The 13,900-nt window shown below is 61.8% G+C and overlaps 1 protein-coding gene across 1 annotated transcript; it reads right to left on the reverse strand.

The window, feature by feature from the left end:
* Positions 1-5,788: 5,788 nt before the first annotated feature.
* On the reverse strand, positions 5,789-10,534 carry C23H8orf90 (chromosome 23 C8orf90 homolog). The gene is made up of 2 exons (XM_087447110.1): positions 10,456-10,534; positions 5,789-6,276 (listed from the first exon to the last, which is right to left on the reverse strand). Exons 1-2 carry the CDS (start codon positions 10,532-10,534, stop codon positions 5,789-5,791), a joined length of 567 nt encoding a protein of 188 aa, XP_087303236.1.
* Positions 10,535-13,900: the final 3,366 nt, after the last annotated feature.

Below are 13,900 nucleotides of genomic sequence, written 5' to 3' on the forward strand. Positions count from 1 at the left end.
AGGCCCCACAGGAGACGCCTGCATCCTCCACTTGCACCCCTGGCCCCAGTCTCACGGCCTGCTGGGCACCCGCCCGTCCCTCCAGCTGGGCTCCACCCCCAGCTGTCTGCCTCCCCGCCCTCCTTTCACTGCGGGCTCTGCTCCCCTCCCTTCTCCTGGCCTCCCTGGCCCTACAGCAAATAGCGCCCCCTGGCCTGCCTTATGCCCCTCTGAGCCACTCAGCACCCTGAGATGGCGTGGGCCCCCTGACGCCCGTGGCCTGCCTCGAGGCAGGGGTCCCAGTGCAGAGAACTGTGTCTGGAAGGCAGCCGGCACTCGGTGACGATCTGTTGAAAGCAGCAGCAGGCTCCCCGGGGCAGGCGGGGGCTGAAGGAGAGCGAGCAGAGCAGAAGGAAGGAGAAGGAGGGCCACACCGTTCAAGCGCTAACATGTGGGCCACAGAGCCTGCTGTCCATGATGCATGCTCACACTCCCCCACCCCGTCTCACTCCGTCCTCACGGCCTCCCATTCTACAGATGAGGAGACTGAGGCACAGGGAACGGAAGCAGCTCAGCCAACGTCACAAGTCCCCATCTGCGGAACGAAGAAGAAACCCAGGTCTGCGGCAGGGCTGGCTGCGTAGGGGGGCCAGCAGTCCCACAGGAATCCGTGCTCAGAGTGACCCGAGCTGACGTAACCCTCTGCCATCACCATCCTGCAAGTCTCACTAATTTTTGAACGAGGACCCACGTTTCATTTTGCACTGGGCCCGCACGTTCTGCAGCCGGTCCTGCCTGCAGGAGCCTGCATCAGTCAGGAGAGCCCAGATTATGCTGTGGGTGGAAACAGTCCCCAAATCTCAGGGGTGGGGGCCACGACGGGTCATTTCTCACCCACGCAGCAGGTCCCCCAGGGACTCAGGACGGAGGAGGAGCCCCTGTCTCCAGCACCGCCCATCACCGTGACAGAGAGAACAAGGACTCCAGAGGGTCTTGCACTGGCAGTAAATGCTCTGACCCAGAAGTGACAGATGTCACGGTGCCCACGACTCACTGGCCAGCACTTGTCACCCGACCCCACCCAACCGCAGGGGTCTGGGGGAGCAGTGCCCCCGGGAAGTCTAGAAGGCAGGAACAGGAGGCGTTTGGTGCACTACACTAGTGACCACACGGAGCCGGTCTGGTGGGCCCACGCCTCCACTCGGGAGCCAGACCCAGCGCCCGCAGCTCCACCTTGGCGTTGAGCTCTTCACCCAGGCGGCTGCCTCCAGCCTCCCGCGGGCCCCAGCCTCATCATCATTCCAGGCCGCGCCTCTGCCGGGGCTGACCGCGGGCTTTATCTAAAGGCGGGGACGCAAGTGGGTCCTCACGGCAACTCAATTAATCCTCCATCGGAAATTCTAACACAATCAATTTGGGGAGCCGGCCGACACCATAACACAGTAATTAGGAACAACTTTCAACTCGCGGCTTCCTTTGAAGATGGTAATTGCAATTAATTAAACATCCTCGCTGCTCCTCAGAGTCTGTTCTCCAGGAAAGTGGAGCAGAGGCGGGGGTGGGGGGGTGCCCGACCCCTGCTCCCAGAAGCCCAGGAATCAAACAGGAGCCGCCTCCTGTGAATATCGAAGGGCGTGCAGGCTCCTATCTCCCTGGGAAACCAGTGGTGGCCTTGAAAAAGAGAGAACCCAGCCTCAGGGTTCTGAGCTGATGCCCCAGATTTCCGCCCTCCCCCCCCGGGGCTCTGCCTGCGCCCAAATGGCGGTGGGACCCCAGGATGCCCAGCTCCTCTGCTCAGCAAGGTCACATGCCCGGGTCACCTTCACACATTCAGAAAATACTCACTGAGCACCCACTGTTGCCCAGCGGGGTTCTAGGTGCAGGGGGTCCTCAGCCAACGTTGACAGGTCACATCCTGCCCTCTCAGGGCTGCTGCCCCAAAGGTGATGTCCACTACCTGCAAGGCCGCTGGCGGCCCGAGCACGGGGGGTGGAGAGAAGGCATGTTCTGGGGCTGAGCGGAGAGAGAGCAGGCAGCCTCGGCTCCAGGGGGTAAGCAGGACCCTGGACAGAGGAGGGGCGGCCACCCTGGGTTAAGACAAGGGACAAGTGATAGCCACCGGGAGAGTGGACAATCCTGGTGGACACGGCTGCCCTCTCTCTGTCAGGCTCTCTCCATGTGCCAGGCCGGCCCAGGGGCCTGACCAGCCAGATCGCCCGCATCCTCCCAGCACCCTGCCAGGAGGCTCTGTGACTGTGCTCCTGCTGACAGCCGAGGACCCGAGGCCAGGGAAGAGAGTGAGTGGGTGGAGGACCTAGTATTCAAGCTGAGGTCTGTGGTCCCCGAAAGCCAGGCTGTAGCTGCTGCCCAGCCAGTGGGTCCCAGAGCCTGAGGTCACAGCGGCCGGCCCCTGACACGGCAGCCACAATATGACAACACAGACTACGGGGCTTTGTTCTGAGAAGACGGCAGAATCTCCTGGCAAGTCAATGGGGGAGCAGGTGGGGGCAAAGTGATGCCTCCCAGATCCAGGACCTGTGACTTTAGAAAGGAGGTGTTTCCCTCCAATTTCCAAAAATAATTTGAAGCATCATTCTTATAATCCTAGCCCCGCCTCCTAAGACTTCAAAGCCAGACAGCTGGAGAAGACAACGACGCCAGCAGGGAGAGCACGTTGCCCCAGAAGATCATGCCTGAGGAAAGTTACAGCAACTGGGCACAACTGAGCATCCTGGCAGCCACAGCAAAAAGGGCAAGGTGAGGGCTCCATGGTTCTCCCTGTGTGAGGGAGGGAAGCAGAAGCTGAGTCCCAGAGGGACTGCCCAGGCTCTCGTCAAAGGGGTAAAGAGCAGGGCGCTGTTCTGATGCCCACCCAACCCCAAATCCATGAGCTCCTTGACACAGGCAGTGTCTTCCCTCCCCGAATGCTCGGCCCCAGAACTGGGCCCCACACCAAGCAGGCGCTCAGCAAACAGATTCTCAACTCTGCTTTACACAAAAGGGCACAGGCCCCCCCGGGGCTGCTTCTGAGCATGCTTCTCCCTGGGAGCAGCATTTCCAACTGGAAGATTTGGCAGAAAAAGTCAGCCCTGGGGCCAAATCCCAGTGCTCACACCTCCTGGCTGTGATGAACATGGCAGTCATTCTCCATCACCCCTTCCATTCTCCCTCACCTGGGCCATCATAGTGCTCCGGGCCTTGTTCTTAGAATTCAGTCAAGGTAATCACACCCGCAGCCACAGGGAACAGAGGCCTAAGCCAATCAACGCACGTTACTCACTGGAGCTAACCTTGAGCCCCTGGATCAAACCTTACCTGAAGCTCTGGACCTTCCAGTTACATGAACCGTTTTTGAACCTTTTGTGGTTTAAGCCAGTTGAAGCGGGGCCTTCTGTGGCTGTAATGTGAAGTTCTAATAACACACTGCCGTATGCCCTTGGGCAAGTCCCTTCCCCTCTCTAGGCCTCAGTGTCCTCATCTGTCCACTGACCTCAGGAATTGCAGTGAGGATGAAGGGGTGCAGTGGATGTGAAAGGGCTTTGGACCCCTGGAGCGTTGTGCCCCTGTAAGGAGGGCGGCTGCTCATCAGCCGGTGCGTCTCCCTTCTGGCACACTCCGCCCTGGCCTCGCAGCCCCTGCTTCTGGTCCTCTGACCCTTAAAGCTCTTATCTACAGCCAGCCTTTGGCCGTGCTGTCCCCCTGCCTGGAGTACCCTCCCCCAGTGTTCACACGACTGGCTCCTCCTCATTCTCCCAATCTTAGTTTAAACACCACCTCCTCTGAGAGGCCCTCCCTGACCACTCTGTTTGAAATAGGGTCTGTCCCTATTCATCCTCTTCATAGAACTTATCTCCCTGTTTTACTTTTTTTTTTTAAATCATGTTTGTTTCTTTATCAAGTTACTAACTTTGGGATCTTGTGCCCTAAGTCAATGCTTCTCAAACTAGTGGTGGTAAAGGACCAGCATTTCTATTTCCAATGTCACAGACCAATACTTTCATAAATTACATTAAAAATACATTTCTAGAAAAATTTCTACTTAAAAAGAACATACTAAATATAACCCCCAAATTCTTGTTATTACATTCTACAGTCATAAAATGACTCTGTCAACTTGCTACAAAAGTTCCTAAATGGCCACTCTCCATTTCTGCTGTTTTCAGGAGGGGCCTGCTCGGGCCCGCAGGGCGAGCTGAACTGACAGAGTCAGTGCCCCTGGGGGGCAGTGACGCAGTTCTTGGCTCCCTTGTCCCAGGGGTGGGCGGCCCTGCCCCACTCTGTCTCCGGGCCCAGCGGCCCTCCAGCTGCTCTTCACACTCTTGGCGGGCTCCCTCCCTTCTCTGTCCCACTTCCTCGCTCCCCGACCTGTGTTTCCGGGCGTCACCGCCCAAATAAACCACCTGCACTCGATTCCGTGTTTAGGGACTGCTCCTGGGGGACCCCAAACAATTAATATGCAACGCAGAATATATAACCCCTAACACCACGATCGCGGCTGCCCGACGCGATTCAAATGCGTAAGTATTACACTGTCACTGCCGGGCGTCTCTGTAAAATCAGAGACAAGTCCGCAGGCGGGAAGGGGCCTGGAGCAGGAGCTAGGAGTCTTACGGGGAGTGGGGGGAGGGGGGCGGAGGCAGAGGAGGGGGAAGGCGGAGACCCCTCTTCTAGAGCCTGGGGACCTCCTTCTCCTCCAGAGGTGGGACTTCCTGTCCCTGGTCCTCAGCAGACCAAGCAAGACTTTGGAGAAAACATTTCTGCCCACGACTAGGAAGCTATAAATAACTTCCAGATTAGAAGAAAGGGAAAAATAAGCTCTGATTCCATCTGCGCTTGGTGAGAACAGCATCCTCCCGGCCTGCCCACCGCCCCCTGCACACCTGGACCCCAAACCCGCCCCCTCCACAGAGGAGGCCGGGGCCTTTGGCCCAGCAGGTCGGAGGAGGAAGCTGCAGGGGGCATGCGTGCAGTGGTCCTGCCCTGCGGCCAGCAGCCTACGCCAGACAGGCCTCTGCCCCGCCTTGTCACCCGCAGAGGGAGATGCGCCCAGGATGAGGGCCAGTTGCTGGTGGTTGTACCAGTCTGAACCAATTCTCTTAGCCACAAGCGGGGAGCAGGAGGCTCCCCCTTCTCCCCAGAGCCTGCAGAGGGAGGGCAGTGGGGGCACAGCAGTTCTGGGGACTGTGCCGTGGCGTTCCCGCCTTGGCGTCCCTTTCTCTGTCACACCCTCTGCCCCCACCCCCCTGTACTGTCAACTCCTCAAGTTCCTTTCTCCCTGCTTAGCCACCTGTTGTCCTTCCCTCTGCCTCTCCATCCATCTCCTGTCTCCCCGCATCTGCCTCTCCATCTACCCCATCTCCCCACATCCGGACACCCCTCTGTCATGGAAAATGGCAAAACTACCGAACTTGGAGTCACACACACGGGGAACCAGATGCCAGCTGCTCCTTGGAGGAGCTGAGACCTGGGGGTCCTCATGTGTGGAATGGGGCCGCTTATCCCCACCACAGAGCTGCGCTAAGATCCCAGAGGGCAGGCACCACCGGGCAGGGCCCGGCCCCCACCCTCCCTACCCCAGGTCCTCTATCCCTCTGACAGCCATTGTCGCGAGGCCAGCCTGCCCCAGCTGCCATTTCGATTTCACTGCTTCATTCACTGTCCACTTGAGACCCACGTGGGTATCGGGCACCACGGCTGACCAGGCCTGGCCTGGGGGCAGAGCTGGGATCAGGACCGCGCCGGCATCAGATGTCCGTCCAGGTGTGTGCAGCAGAGAGCCTGGGGGTCGGCAGAAGCAGAGGCAACTTTATTAACTTTCTCGGGGCAGCCGGGGGCTCGCCCAGCCGGGGGGCGCGGCCGCGGGGGTGCCGGCCTCGGGCGCGTGCGCGTGCGCGGGCGCGGGCGCGAGCAGCACGAGGCCGGGGTGCTGGCCGGGGCCCGCGTGCGCGTAGCTGCGCGCCAGGCGCTCCAGGCGCCGCTTGCGCCGGGCCGCCTGCGCCGTGCTGTGCAGGGGCCGCAGCAGCGCGGGGGGCGGCGCGCCCGGGCCCCGCAGCAGGAAGTCGAAGCCCGCGCGGTCGTGCGGGTCGTAGAAGAGCGGCCCGCGGGCCGGGTCGGGCCCCGGCGGCCAGGCGAACGGGAAGGGCAGCGTGAAGTCCTCGGTGAGCAGGCGGATGGCGAAGTCGTCCTCCTTGCCCAGCGCGCGGTAGGCGCGCCCGATGCCGCGGAAGTGCGCCTCCCAGAGCTGCGCGTCCCCGCAGTAGATGTCCGGGAAGGGGGGCTCCGGGGGCGCTGCGGGACCTGCGGGGCGGGGGCACGGAAGGGCTAGAGCATGAGTCCCCACCGTGGGACAGTTAGAGCTGCCAAGCCAGGCGGGGCGGCGGGGAGAGAGGTGGCAGGACCTGCTGCCTGGGCGAGCCTTGGAGAGCCAAGGTGAGGGCTACGTGCTGGTGGGGAGGGAAGGGGAAGGCGGCGTTCCTGAGGGGACAGCACCAACCAACTAGGAAGGACCAGAAAGGCAGAGTGTACACCACTAAATATTACTTGGGCGGAAAGTTCCGGATGGAGAGAAGTCTGGGTAGGTGGTGGGGCTGACCCTGCACGGCCTGCCACACAAGCTCCTGATGTTGGCTCGTCCCTCAGACAGCGGAGACTGGACAGGGGTGACGGGTGGCCCTCAGATGCGAGCTCATCCTGGGCTGTGCAGGGAACGGACTGTGGGGCCCGGCCTGCAGGTGGGGTCAGATCCAGGTCAGGATGAAGTATGGACACGGACAGAGGCGCTCGGCTGGGGGGACGCTGAGGGGCCAAATGCCAGCCCTTGTAGATGCAGGTGGGGAGGAGCGCAGGGTGACAGCCCGCTTCCCGGCCTGGGCACAGCGACCCTGGGCCCCGGGGAGGAGCCGCCCCGGGGGAGAGGGGTCAGGTTGGAAGGTGAGCCGGTTCTGTGTCTGTTGGACACTCTCGCCCGGGAGCACGTCCCCGGAGAAATGGAAGAGTCTCTAGATCCCTGTCCCGTGGCCTTGCAGTGAGTCACGCGGGGATTCCGGGATCTGGTGAAGTCCGGGGACCCGTCTCAGAGAATCTTGTGGGTGTGAACACAGCACTGTGCCCCTGGTTTGGGTCCCCCACACCCTCGAAGCCCCTCCATGGCCCCAGACAGCAGCCCAAGCTGCTGTTCCATGCCCACACCCTGTGGGGGCTGTGGTGCCCAGCTCCGGGCCCCCGAGTCAGCAGAGACCCCTTCGTTCTCTCCTTCATTCCTTCCTTTCTTCATTCATTCAGCAAACGCGCTTATCTCTGGGCACGCTGAAGGGAGTGAGGCAGGCACGGACCTTCCTTGAGCACAAGCCCAGAGAGGGATATAGACAAGCCTCGGGTGGACACAGGACAGCCTGGGCAGCTCCCTGAGGACAGGCAGGACTGGGGGGCCTGGGAGGAGGGAATCGATGAACCTATTCAAGGCTCTGATGATGGATTCTCAGGTCCTTCTCCCAGCACCCCGAGAGGGGGCGACAGTATCCAGTCCGTTATACTGGTGAGGATACAGACCCAGAGAAGTCACACCCAGAACCTGACTCAGAACCCCGGCTGGGTATCCCTGGCCACTATGCCACACCTTCCCGGCTCAAGAGCCTCCTGATGGTGACTGTCCTCCCCTTCACACAGATACTCACGGGGCACCTGCTGTGTGCCAGACGGGCGCCGTGCTGGGCGCCCGCCACAGCCGTGAACAGCACACACGCAGGTTTCCTGTGCACGCCAGGGAAAAGAGCCAGCAACTGGGTCGGGGGTCCTACATTCTACCTGTGAGACTCTGGACTAGTCATTTCGCTTCCCTGCGCCTGCCTCCCCTTCTGAAAAATAGCGTTGACAAACCTGCTTTGCCACTGGAAAGTGCTTTCCTGGCTCAACCCCACTGACAACGCCAAAGCAGCTGACCCGGGCAGCGGCCAGCTCAGGGCCTGCAGCGCCCAGCACCGTGGACAGCTCCAAGGCCACCGTGCAGGAGCCTCTGCCCCCGATGGGCTGGGAGCAGGGCCTCATCCTGGGCAGCCCCTCCATCCACCAGGACGCCTCCTCCCTGCAGGCCTCCAGGGCGAGTGGCTGGCCTGGCACTCATACCAGCAGGGGGATGGGCTGTCGGGGAGGGCTGTGGGGTGTTGCTACGGGCTGGGGGTGAGGGAAAGCTGTGGAGAAGAGGAGAATCGTGGATGGGGCCCCCAGGAGAGGAGAGGAGAGGGCCCCTGGGGCCCCTGAGAGGAGTGACACTCTCTGACTTGCGTTTAGCCTGGCGAGTTTGGCCGTCGTGGTGCAGACAGGGGGGAGGGGGGCGGGCAGCATGGGGCAGGCAGGGCAGTGATCCAGGGGAGAGGGGCTGGCAGTGCAACCAGGGCGGCACTGAGAAGTGCTCAGACTCTGGATGTCTTGAGGATAGAACGACAGGATTTGCTGTTGGAGGGATGGGGGTGTGGAGTGGAGAAAGAGGAGGACTCGGAGGGTTTTGGCCCGAGCAACTGGAAGCAAGGAGGTCCCATTTACTGATCTGTGGGGTCAGTTGAGAGAGGAGCAGGCTGGGCTGGGGAGTCAGGAGGCTTCTTTGGACGGTGGATGCCTTTAGACTGGCCTGGGGAGAGGTGCGGAGGACAGGGGGCTGTGAGTCAGGAGTTGGGCCGGGGCTCCGGGCTGGTGGTGGACCTGGGAGATGGTATTTAAAGCCCCGGAACTGGATGAGATCACCAAGGATGTGAAGACAGGGAGAGAAGAGGCCTGAGAAGCCCACCTGGGCTCTCTACCCTCCCCAGGTCAGGGGGAGGAGGAGGAGCCAGCGAGGAGACTGAGAAGGAGCTGGCAGTGATGCAGGAGGAAAGCCAGGAGGTGGGGGGTTCTGGGAGCCGAGCGAGGAGGTGGGGCCATCCTGAGCCATGACCTGCCTATGGCCTGAGAGCTGACCTCGGGTTTAGCAGCATGGAGGTCGTCGGTGACTTTGACCAGAGCTGCGTTAGCAAAGTGCCGGAAATGAAGGTTCGAGTGGGTTCAGGAGCAAATGAGAGGGAACACTGGGGAGGCAGCAAGTATAAGTAACCTCTCGAAGAGTAATTTTGCTGTAAGTGGGGAGCAGAGAAATAGGGTGGCAGCTAAAAGGGAAGCGGGGTCAAGAGATAGGATAAATGGCAGCATGCTTTTATGTTGATGGGAAAGATCTAGTAAAGAGAGAACGTCATGCTACAGGAGAGGGTGGGTGGAGAGGCGCTGAGGGGTGGCGGGGAGTGGGAGGGAAGGACGAGCTGGAAGTTGGCCTCGGCTGGAGCAGGGGTGGGTGGGGCAGGGAGCAGGCGGGGGAGGACAGAGCGTGGGCACAGGGGAGGTGGTGCCAGGGACCATGGAGTCCTCTTCGATGGCTTCGGTGAAAGAAGGAGCAAGGCCAGCAGCTGAGTGAGAGGAGGCAGAGGCGGGTGGGGCTCGGAGAGACAGAGGTGCAAGGTCGTTGCTAGGAGAGAGCGAGGGACCGGACAGACAGGAATGCAGGGGACCCAGCGTGGGAGCCCCCTGCAGGCTCACGCTCCGGGATTTGAAGAGAGCGTTAGCGTGGTCGGGTTCACCCCCAGCTCCACTCAGCTGTATGGGAGCAGGCGAGGAGTGGGCAGAGAGTTGGGGAGTTGCCAGGCTGGTACAATGAAACAAGAGAGGGAGGGGTGCGTGAGGGTGTGAGGATCGTGGCAGTGCCGGGTGAGCAGGGAGCGGGAGGGAGGACGGTGGGCGGAGGTGGAAATGTGCTAGAAAGGGTGGACAGCAGTTCGCCTGGGGGGCGCTGGGCTCCTGCTCTAGAGGGCGTGAGCTGGGGCCAGACTCCCGGGGTGGGGTCATGGGTGGAGTCATGGCTGTGCTGCAGTTTAGGGACTGACAAGGCCAAGGGCATGACCAGGGCTGGGTGGCTGGGTATGGGGGACAAGATCCTTGGCGAGGAGTCTGGGAGACTGAGGGGCCAGGATGAGGGAAGAAATCACCAGTGTGATGACAGCAGAGATGGAAAGAGGGTCGGTGACCAGAGTCCAAACCCAAGGTGGGAGAGTGACCTCAGTGGAGGTGAATGACTGCCCCTCCCCAGCCTGGGCAGTGGGTGTGTACTTCTGAGGGCCTGGGAGCCAGCACTGGGGTTTGGGGGAGGCGGTGGGGAAGGAGGGCCAGAGAATGATATGGAAGGGGCCCCGAAGAGCAAGGGGGACCCTGGCCCACCTCCAGGCTCAGGTCCAAAGGCTGTGGGACCCCCGGGGGGGCGGCAGGGCAGCGGGTCCTGCAGGAGCGCAGGAAGAAGGGACTGTTAGGGGATGGGGTCGATGCCCCCACCCCGGCCCTGTCCTGCTGTGTGACCTTTGCAGGGCGCCCCCCAGGAAGAGGAGGTGGGATGGCGGCTTCCTCTCCCACATACTCAGAGCCCCCCTACTGTGGACACCCCTTTCTCCTCCATCCCTCCCCCACACCGTGTCTCACCTGGAGTGGCTACAGAAGGAGGGGGCAGGCCTGCTGGACTGGGGTCCCCTGCACAGGGGGAGGTCATGTCTGCAGGTGGGGTCAGGCTTGTTTACCTGGCTGCCCAGGAGACTGGGGGAGGGGCCCTAGGGGAGGAGAGAACCTTGCATTTAAAGGGGCCCCACCTGGAAGTGGGCTGGGGCTGGGAGGGGGGTAAGGGGGCTCGGAGGGCACAGTGGCCCTTCCCCCACACCCCTGCAGCTCACCTGGCCCTGCTCAGGAACCATCGTGACCCCGCCCTGGCCCTCAGAGACCTCCGGCCCGTCCCCACCAACCTGCCCAGGTTAATCGGGCCACACACCCCTCCTTCGCCCTTTGCTCAGGTCAGTCTGGTGCCCACAGCCCCGTCCTGTACATGCTCACGGGGCAGTAGAGGCCATGATCCAGCTGAGGCTGGCCGCCTGGCCCAACCTCGGGCATCCCACGGGTGTTCCAAGGGTCCAGGGCGTGGGTTGGCAGCCCCGTCCTCAGCAACTCCATAGTCCCCAAGATATGGGTCAGACCGGGCCCCTGGCCTCCAGGAACCCGTGTGGGTTTGGGTTCCCCCAGAGCAGACCCCAGCACCAGTGGGGAAGCAGGGACGTAAGGCAGCGAAAGGAAGGAAGCCCACGAGGGCACGTGGGGACGCTGTGACTGCTGTGGGCAGCTGGGACGGCTTCAGAATCACCGTGCCTGCCCAAGAGCCCGGGCCAGGCGGTCATCTCTGACTCCCGTGAGCACTCCTGGAGAGATGTTACTCCCCAGCGTGACGGCCCACAGCGGCCTCCAGTGGCCAGAGACACCCTCAGGCGAAGACCTAGACACACTCCTAGCCTGGGGCCCCAGACCCCATCTCAGACTGTTATGCGAGCAAGAAATAAACTCCTATGGCAGCTGAGCCACTCCACAGGCCCAGGGCTGTTTGTTACCCAGCCCCTCGGACTGCTACTGCAGTGCTGCCCCAGAGGAAAGAAAGGTGGCCTGCTGGAAGTCTCTTGTGCTCTGTTCCTGCATCTCCGCACCTCCACGCCTCTGCCCGGTACCCTTCCCACCCTCCTCTGCAATGCAGACTCACTCACACCGCCTCCTCCAAGAAGCCCTCCCTGCCTGCTCCACACCTCAGGGCCCCACAGGGCCTGGCTGGCCCTCCCACTGAAAGTTGCCTTGTCAGATTGGGACCTGCCTTTGCCTCCCGTGTGTTCCCCGTGTCCCCATGTGTCCTGGTGAGGACTCCTGAATGCATTGGGTTACACGCAGCCCCATCTCTGAGTCCAGGGCCCCTGCCTCCCTCATTAGATCTCTGGGTTGAGTGCCGCCCTCAGGCCTTGGAGGGTGCGTGAGGGGAGGTGCAGGAGGCTGTGCCTGTCATGGTGAGGACCCTGCAGCCCCTCTACCGTCTCCGTCCCTGGGAGCCCCTCGAGGGCAGGCCTGGACACCTCCCCTGGGCCAGACCCCTGGACATGGTCAGCCCAGCCCGGCAGGACAGCTGAAATCTCGCCCCCCCAAATGAACTACACCCCTGGTGTTCCCACCGCCCTCAGGAACTCGGCTGAGGAGGACACTGGGCAGGAGTGGCTCGGTGCAGGCTGGGCAAACAGCATAACCTCCCTGAGCCTCAGTTTCCCCATCTGTAAAACCGGGCTGAAATCAGCCGACCTGGGGTTAAATGAGAAATGTAATGCACCTTCGAGAAGGGACAATATAGGGTAACAAAGCTGGAAATCCGACCTGGTCGTGAAGAATCCCCCGTCCCTGAACACTGGCCACCTGGTGACAGGGTCTTCGGGGCAGTGGGCTGGGGCTGGAAGGCACCTCAGCTCTCCTCTGGAAGCCAGGGAGCGTGTTTCACGTTCATGAACAGAAAACGACAGAGGCGCCCACGATGGAGAGAACTCCCCCATGCTCCTGGAGCCAGCGAGAGTGGGACCACAGCTCCCTCCCGTTCCCCCTCCTGAGTGGGACCCCCCCCCCCCTGCAAGGCTCTCCCGCCCTCAGGATGGATGTCACGGCCCCAGGGCCTGAGCGTGAGCCCCGAAGAGCGTTTCCGGGGTCCGGCCTCCGGCCAGGTGGCGGTCTGGGCTCTTATTCCTCGGCCCTGAGTGCCACTGGGGGTCCTGAGGAGCGGTGACCCAGTGCCCCATCAGCCCCCACACGGGGCCAATACCCTCGCCTGGCACACGCTGCCTTCCACCCCCAGCACCTCCTGAGCCCGTGGCCGGGCCTGGCCCTGGGCTGGGACCTGGAGGGGGACCGGAAGGCTGAGGGAGGGCCCGGCACTCACGGTGCTCACACGCAGGAGCACGACCAGCCCTCGGGCCTCACAGTCAGCCGCGGGCACGTGGGTGCCCGTATTTCCAGTGTCCTGCACTCCAGCCACTCCAGCTCTCAGGGCAGGCGTCAGGTCCACTGGGCTCGGCCTGGTGGGATCAGGCCAGGTGGCGGCTCAGCTGTCAGTATTGCGGGGTTAACACAGGAGAAAAAACCCGATACTGACATTCTCCTTCTACAAACCGTCACGAGGCCCCGGGGACTGGCCCAGGCCAGTCAGTGGCCGCTCAACCACGATGTCTTAGTCAGAGTGACATCTAAGCTCTGGTAACAAGGAGCCCCCGATACAGTGGCCTCAATGAGAGGGAGCATTCGTCTCCCTCATGCGGCCGTCCAGCAGTCCAGGCCGTGAGGCAGCTCCGCTCCCCAGGGCCATCAGGGGGCCCAGGCTCCTTCCAGCCGTGGCTCTGCACTCCTAGGGTGTTGTCTTTCTGCCGGGTTGCAGCGGAGGCGCACCCATCGCATCTCAGCCCAGGAGGCAGGTGAGAGGCAGTCACGGCCGGCAGTGTCCTTTTAAAACATGAGGGGCGACAGTGCACTCACTTCTCAGATGCCAGGGGTGAGAACTTAGTCACGTGGTTGCTCTTGGCCGCAAGGGAGGCTGGGAAGTGTAGTACACACCTGGGCGCCCAGGTGCCTAGCTTCTGGAGGGACGAGGGACAGCTTCCCGTTTGCCACAGTAATGAAGACAGACCGATGTGTCGGTCTGGGCTCCCCTGGAGCACGATGAAGCACGTGCTGTTAGTTTCCTGTGGCTGCTGGAACCAATGACCACAAACTCGGTGGTTTAAAGCAGCGTCACTGGGTCGAAATCAAGGTGTCGGCAGGGCCGCGCTCCCCACAAGGCTCTAGGGGAGGATCCGTTCCTTGCCTCTCCCGGCTTCTGGCGGCAGCCGGTGCCCTTGGTTTGTAGCCAAACCACTCCAGTCCAGTCTCTGCCGCTCTGGCCGCATGGCCACCTCCTCTTCCGTCTGCGCATCAAACTCCCTCTGCCTCCATCTTACAAGGTACACGTGACTGTGTTTAGGGACCACCCAGACAATCCGGGATAGTCTCCCCATCTGAAGAGCCTTAACCTAATCACAGC

The sequence above is a fragment of the Ceratotherium simum genome, chromosome 23 (genome assembly GCF_057802395.1).
Source record: "Ceratotherium simum simum isolate JZ-2026a chromosome 23, ASM5780239v1, whole genome shotgun sequence".
In the NCBI taxonomy this organism is placed as follows: domain Eukaryota; kingdom Metazoa; phylum Chordata; class Mammalia; order Perissodactyla; family Rhinocerotidae; genus Ceratotherium; species Ceratotherium simum.

Excerpts from the sequence above, each read along its gene's own strand:
- C23H8orf90 (XM_087447110.1), bottom strand. The coding sequence starts at position 10,534 with ATGACCTCCCCCTGTGCAGGGGACCCCAGTCCAGCAGGCCTGCCCCCT. Across the intron at positions 6,277-10,455 it reads CACTCCAGGTGAGACACGGT|GTCCCGCAGCGCCCCCGGAG; the intron begins GTGGGGGAGGGA and ends CCCGCCCCGCAG.